Source organism: Triticum dicoccoides, chromosome 6A (genome assembly GCF_002162155.2).
Source record: "Triticum dicoccoides isolate Atlit2015 ecotype Zavitan chromosome 6A, WEW_v2.0, whole genome shotgun sequence".
NCBI lineage: Eukaryota > Viridiplantae > Streptophyta > Magnoliopsida > Poales > Poaceae > Triticum > Triticum dicoccoides.
Window position 1 is genome coordinate 22,276,239 of NC_041390.1, and position 7,627 is coordinate 22,283,865.

Genomic DNA, 7,627 nt, shown 5'->3' on the forward strand with positions numbered 1-7,627 from the left:
GGCATCGATCACGGAGGGCCTCTACATCAACTCCATGGCCCCTCCGATGATGTGTGAGTAGTTTACTTCAGACCTTCGGGTCCATAGTTATTTGCTAGATGGCTTCTTCTCTCTCTTTGGATCTCAATACAATGTTCTCCTCGATCTTCTTGGAGATCTATTAGATGTAACTCTTTTTGCGGTGTGTTTGTCGAGATCCGATGAACTGTGGGTTTATGATCAAGTTCATCTATGAATAATATTTGAATCTTCTCTGAATTCTTTTATGCATGATTGGTTATCTTTGCAAGTCTCTTCGAATTATCAGTTTGGTTTGGCCTACTAGATTGATCTTTCTTGCAATGGGAGAAGTGTTTAGCTTTGGGTTCAATCTTCCGGTGCTCGATCCCAGTGACAGAAAGGGAAACGACACGTAATGTATTGTTGCCATCGAGGATAAAAAGATGGGGTTTATATCATATTGCTTGTGTTCATCCCTCTACATCATATCATCTCACCTAATGCGTTACTTTGTTATTATGAACTTAATACTCTAGATGCATGCTGGACAGCGGTCGATGTGTGGAGTAATAGTAGTAGATGCAGGCAGGAGTCGGTCTACTTGTCACGGACGTGATGCCTATATACATGATCATGCCTAGATATTCTCATAATTATTCGCTTTTCTATCAATTGCTCGACAGTAATTTGTTCACCCACCGTAATACTTATACTATCTTGAGAGAAGCCACTAGTAAAACCTATGGCCCCCAGGTCTATTCTCCATCATATTAATCTCCCATTACCAAGTTATTTTTTGCACCATTTATTTTGCAACCTTTACTTTTTATCTTTATCATAAAAATACCAAAAATATTATCTTATCATATCTATCAGATCTCACTCTCGTAAGTGACCGTGAAGGGATTGACAACCCCTTTATCGCGTTGGTTGCGAGGTTCTTATTTGTTTGTGTTGGTACGAGGGACTTGCGTGTGGCCTCATACTAGATTGATACCTTGGTTCTCAAAACTGAGGGAACTACTTACGCTACTTTGCTGCGTCATCCTTTCCTCTTCAAGGGAAAACCAACGCAGTGCTCAACAGGTAGCATACTCCACCGATGCGACAGCCCCGACGAGCTCTACTCGGTCCACTCCACCGCATCCACCACCTCCGCCGCCCCTATTGCTCTCATCACCGGAGTGGATCTTTGGCATGCTCGCTTGGGTCATTCCAACCCCACCACCCTTCGTCATATACTCCAGAGTTTTTCTTTCACGTGTAATACGATCGAGGATCACTTGTGTCATGCATGTCGCCTCAGCACACATGCTCGTCTTCTGTTTAGGGCGTCTTCTCATGTTGCATCGTACCCATTTGAGTTAATTCATAGTGATGTTTGGACCTCTCCAGTTGCAAGTAATACAGGCTATCTTTATTATCTTGTTATACTTGATGATTTTTCGCACTATGTGTGGACCTTTCCGTTGCCTAGTAAGTCGAATATCATCTCCACTCTCTGCGCTTTCTACTCTTATGTTTTCACGCAGTTTGGTCATCCCATTCTCGTGTTTCAGGCAGTTAACGGGAAGGAGTTTGAAATTTTAGCTATTCGCACTCTCCTCACCACACATGGCATGACTTTTCATCTCACATTCCCATACACTTCGCAACAGAACGGTTGTGCTGAGCGTGTCCTTCGCACTCTTAATGACTGTGTTCGGACCCTTCTCTTTCATACCAATGTGCCCCCGTGCTTTTGGCCTGATGCTCTCGTCAACGCATCACTCCTCATTAACATCCGCCACTGTCGTACTCGCGGGAACTTTGCACCTCATCATCTCCTATTCAGTGCACCGCCCTCTTATGACGAGCTTCGCATCTTCGGGTGTCTCTGCTACCCTAGCATCGCCGCCAGTGCCTCATAAGCTTGCACCCCGCTCCGTCGCTTGCATCTTTCTCGGCTACCCTCCTAACACAAAAGGCTACTGCTGCTACAATCCTGTCTCACATCGCTGTATTCACCTCCCGACACGTTTATTTTGATGAGAAGGTGTTTCCTTTTCAGCAGCAGATACCTCTCTTCGCCCCGTTGCTAACGGCCCTTCGCCGACCCCGTCAGGTGGACGTCCCTGCTCGGCTCTCGGTCCGCCTCCGGGCTTTGGTGGTCCTCGCGTCGTGGGACAAGCTGCGCCTCGCGTCCCCACGCTGCCGTCGCCGTCCCCGCCGGCTTCGCCGCCGGCGCTCTCTCCGCCCGCCTCGGGCGCCTCAGGTGTCGCTCCTTCCCGACTGCCTCGGGTGCCGCGCCCTCGCCGGCCGCCTCGCCAGCGGTCTCGACGGCCTCCTCCTTGGGCCTCGTCCTAAAGTTGCTGTCTCGCCCCCTCGCTCGGGCTCGAGCCGACGTTCACCGCCCAAGTCTGCGTTACTACAGCGACGAGTATCTCCTCGCTGCCTCCACCACCGAGCCGTCAACGATTCCTGTGTCTGCCAGATCAGCCCTTCGTGATCCTCATTGGCTTGCTACGATGTCGGAAGAGTTCGATGCTCTTCAGCGGAACCGTATCTGGACACTGGTTCCCCGGCCTTCTCACGCCAATGTCATCAATAGCAAGTGGGTCTTTCATCATAAGACCCACTCGGATGGTACACTTGAGCGCTACAAGGCTCACTGGGTGGTCCGTGATTTTTGGCAGCATGCTGGCGTCGACTTCACTGAGACGTTTGCACCAGTTGTCAAACCGGGCACCATCCGCAGCATTCTCCAGCTGGCGGTCTCCCGAGGCTGGCCGGTTCATCAGATGGATGTATCCAATGCCTTCCTCCATGGGCATCTTGAGTAGCAGGTTTACCGTGAGCAGCTCACCGGTTTCGTCGACGTATCTCTTCCTAGGCATGTGTGTTTGCTGTCCCACTCTCTCTACGGGCTTGAGCAAGCACCTCACGCCCGGTACCAGCGTATCGCTGCTTTCCTTGAGACACTGGGCTTCAGTGTTACTCGCTCGGATGCCTCGTTGTTTGTCTATCACCGTAGCGACACGACTGCATATTTGCTCCTCTACGCCGACGACATCGTCTTGACAGTCTCCTCCGCAGCCTTCTTCACCAGATTACTCTCCGGGTGCGTGATGAGTTTGCCAACAAGGACTTAGGCGATGTACATTATTTCCTTGGCATTGAGGTTGTCCGGCGACCGGACGGCTTCTTTCTTCATCAGTAGAAGTATGTGCATGAGCTCCTTGAGCGTGTCGTCATGCTCAATTGTCACCCTGTCGCTAGTCCATTTGACACGAAGGCCAAGGTTTCTGCTCTCAAGGGCTCGCCCGCATCGGATGCTCCGTTCTACCGGTCCATTGTTGGTGCTCTTCAGTATATGACTCTCACCCGGCCGGATCTATAGTATGTTGTTCAGCAAATGTGTCTTCATATGCACGCCCCTCGTGACTCCCATTGGACCCTCGTGATACAGATTCTCCGCTACATCCGTGGCACCATGGCTCTTGGGCTCACTCTCACGGCGTCCACTTCTTTGGAGATGGTGGCCTATTATGACGCGGACTGGGCCGGCTGCCCTGACACCTCTGGCTACTGCGTCTACCTTGGTCCTTCACGAATCTCGTGGTCGTCCAAGCAAGAATCGACTGTTTCGCACTCTAGCGCGGAGGCCGAGTACCGAGCAGTGGCGAACGCCGTCGTGAGTGCACCTGGCTACGATAGCTACTTCAGGAGTTGCATCATGATGTCTCCCAGGTTACGGTTGTCTACTGTGACAACGTCTCTGTGGTGTACCTTTCCGCCAACCCCGTTCATCATCGCCGGACTAAGCACATTGAGCTAGACATTCACTTCGTGCGTGAGCAGGTGGCCTTTGGACGCATTTGGGTCCTCAATGTTCCGACCGCACAACAGTTCACCGATGTGATGACTAAGGGACTGCCGACTTCCACCTTCGAGGAGTTTCGTTCCAGTCTCTGCATCTCCGCCGCCGCTTTGACTGCGGCGGAAAGGGGGAGGGGGGGTGTTGAATATATTGTGTACGTGTATATTGTGTCTTGGACCCACCTCTTAGTTTATCTGTATAGTTAAGATTGTGGCCCTCCTCTGTACATCATATATACGTGCCTGGTGCACCGATCAATGCAATTGTGTTGCACAACCTATTCTAGTCTTCTACAAGATGCATTGCATCATATAGTACTGCCCAGCGCATGTTCATGTGTATGGCCGTTGCCTTCCATTGTCAAGACCGGAAGAGAGATGTGAGACTATGGAACTATGGAGCCGCACAGTACTGTGTCGCTGTGACTGTCGAGCTTACAGTCAAAGAGGCAGTCCCCCGTTCAAAAATGAAAAGAAAAAAGAGGCAGTCCACTGATTACGATTAGACAAGTTTCCTCGAGCAAAACCAGATCAAAAGCACCAGTGGTCTAGTGGTAGAATAGTACCCTGCCACGGTACAGACCCGGGTTTGATTCCCGGCTAATGCATCTTTTTTTTCCCTTGGGCCTTCTCACTTTGGTTTGGATAAATTTAATTTGCATACTGTCACTTGTGGATTTCATTTTTGATGGCTGCCGCCGATGCACAACTATTTCTCTACGTCAAGCCATCGTCTATAGTTAGCATCTTATCGTGAAGCCAACCACCGAATCAAGAGGAAGGAATCCTGGTCAAGACCTTTCGGTGGCCACCGTCCGCCACGAGTCCAGCATTCAACACCATGCGGCTTGCACGTGGCAAACGCTAAGACAAGAACTGAGTTAGAAATATATGCAATGGAGGCCAGCATACATGCATGACGGGTTCGATTCCCAGCTGGTGCATCTTGTTTTCCCCTTGGGCCTTCTCACTTGTGTTTGGATAAATTTAATTTGCATACTGTCACTTGTGGATTTCATTTTTTGATTCCTGCCGCCCATGCACAACTATTTCTCTACGTCAAGCCATCGTCCATAGTTTACATCTTATTGTGAAGCCAACCACCGGATCTAGAGGAAGGAATCCTCGTGAAGACCTTTCGGTGGCCACCGTCTGCCACGAGTCCGGCATTCAACACCATGCGGCTTGCAAGCAGGAGTTCTAGTTATCAAGACTAGTCGGTACTTACTATCCTATATGTGAATTCTTCCTATTTTCTTGTCAGTTCTAACCAAAACAATTAATATGTGATCTGTAGACAATTGATAACTGCGACAAACCAGCATTAGACCAGCTAGCTTACATGTCTTATAAACGTCTACTTGATGTCGATCGGTGGAAGATGGCGGAATGGACAAGTAGAGGCTAGCACTGTCTAATTGGTTAAATATTTGCTCTCGCTTAACCCAAGCAAAATTACAAGCCATCCACATGCATGCATGCATGCATGTGGCTCACGCGGTGACTATACGGATCTATACATGTGCTGCTATATTTACCTTCTTTTGATAAATGGTTTCTCTCCCAAGCTTCATTGACGAAACTCTTACAAGAACTAAGGCAAAAGAAAAACGAAGTGGAGATATGAACGGTGTGAGACAAGGATTTCACATAATGTCAATCCCTTGGCGTAGCAACAAATGACGCCAACTGGTGTAGCCTGTAGGCCTCAAGGAACCCGTCCTCGCGACTGATTTCAGCCACACCCCAAACAATTTTGCAAGCGGATATGTAAAGAGAAAGATGATAATGCTCTAATCCATTGTACAAGAAAGATTGCAATGGTCACGAACTCATCTCTGGTTACATGGTTGTGGGTACAACATAACAAAAGAAATAAGTACTAGATGATTTTCTTCCAAGCGTAAGATGCAAGAGAACCCGCTTGAGTCCCTGAGCCTGAGGTGAGCCCACGAAGAATCGCGACGACGGTGAAAGCAACATAAGGGACATAGACCAGAAGCAATTTCTTGGTTGCTCTCCCTGATCCCAGAATGTCTCCAAGTATGGCAGCCTGAAAGTGAAAGTGACCACAAAGCGTAGAAATTAGAGGAACACGAGTGCATTTGATTGTTCTAGTGTTTTCCGGAGAAAAGCCAAGGAGAACGCGCGATGGAAGATGAGTTACCATGGAGGTGAGGGTGGAGACGCCGGCCATCAGGGATGTGGTGGCGGCCCAAGGGCAGCCGGCAAGGATGCCGTAGACGTTGGCCACGTTGAGCGGCCATTGGAAGATGAGCTCCAGCCAGTTAAGCCCGCGGAAGAAAGACGGTGGCTCGGCGGTGAGGTAGTCGTCGAACTTGGCCGCGTACCACAGCTTGAATGCCACGAGCGGCGCCGGGAAGAGGCGGCGCGGGAGGATGCCCTGCGCGACGACCAGCGGCGCAGTGATGGCGACGGTGAGAGAGTAGATCACCACCACCGCGTCAGCCGCCCACGAGAGGGCACCCATTGCGTTCATCTCTTGAGTTGCTTGGCCTTCGATTGGGTCGTTGTTTTCTGTTTATACAAGCTCAGTTCACAACGGGGATGGCCCAAGGAAAATGGAAGGAAACCAGCTATTTCTTCTTTCTTAATCCCTGTACTTATCTATGTCATCGCAAGGTATTGATTATAAACTATTTTTAGATGCTTAAGCTATTGCATTATTGTGAAGGGAGTTAGTTAAAGATCATTTTCAAAGACAGCTATGTTGCCATCTTCTGTACTCATCTATGATTGTCATCACGAGGCACCACAAAAAGTCAACAATACGCCTGCTGTCCTTGCGTATTGAGGTAGTATAGTATGCCATGTTTTGATTCTGGAGCATGGGCTTTCTCTTTTGCACGATCTTATCTTGTCCTCTTCCATATCAACAAACAGTTAGCACCATCTTTAGCACTGCTTATCGAAGAAATTGATGTGCAGTCCAGTGGCAGAAGGAGCGAAGCTCGAAGAAACCTTGCGGTCAAGAAAAGCAAGCAGGCTGTGATGTCCGAAGCGACAACCGTGAAGGAAAGCACCACGTCAAGAACAAAAGGAGACACGGAGGAGATGAAGCCAAGCGGAGGACACGACACAAGAAAACCACATGATATAAGGCAAACTCCATCGCGCGACCCCATCCTCCGCCCGCGCCCATTTGAGAGTAAACGGACAAAGCAGGCCTTCCAAGGCACGGCCGCAAATGGACCGTCGTACGTTTTCGGTCCGCTTTCGACCCATTTCCGGCCAAAGTTCGAGCCGAGTTTGCGACCGAACAGACAGCGCGCGGACAGGTGGGACGCGCGCCCTTGTCCTCCCCTGGCCCGCCCGTCGGTGGCACAGGCAGCCACTTTCCCTCCCTTTCCTCCAAAATGCTCCCGCACCGTGCCCTCCACTCTCCCACGCCCCAGCCTCCCCCTCCCTCCATCCACCATGGCCGACGAGGTGAATCCCGGCAACCCACCACCTGCCGCCCGGACCGTGGCGAAGAAAAAGAAGCCTGTGAAGAAGCCTCAGCCAGAGCTCACGTCGGCAGAGGCCGCCAAGCTCAATAGAGAATGGGCCAAGAGGAGGGACCGACAAACTGTCGAAAAGGAGAAGAAGGCCGCTGCGCAGTATGCTTCCGAGTGTGCCCTGCGGCGTGCGATGCAACACCAGGTTGACCTCGACGACAAGGAGTCCATCGTCTCCAAGGCGCACGTCCTCCTCAAAATGGGTATGGCCCGCCCCACGCCGGCCAATCTCTCGGCCGCTGCTATGGCCA

At 50.5% G+C, this 7,627-nt stretch overlaps 1 protein-coding gene across 1 annotated transcript; it reads right to left on the bottom strand.

Annotated features, from left to right (window-relative positions):
* Nucleotides 1-5,627: 5,627 nt before the first annotated feature.
* Nucleotides 5,628-6,436, bottom strand: LOC119318985 (sigma intracellular receptor 2-like). Its single transcript, XM_037593517.1, has 2 exons — nt 6,026-6,436; nt 5,628-5,911 (listed from the first exon to the last, which is right to left on the bottom strand). Exons 1-2 carry the CDS (start codon nt 6,356-6,358, stop codon nt 5,741-5,743), a joined length of 504 nt encoding a protein of 167 aa, XP_037449414.1. The 5' UTR covers nt 6,359-6,436; the 3' UTR covers nt 5,628-5,740.
* Nucleotides 6,437-7,627: the final 1,191 nt, after the last annotated feature.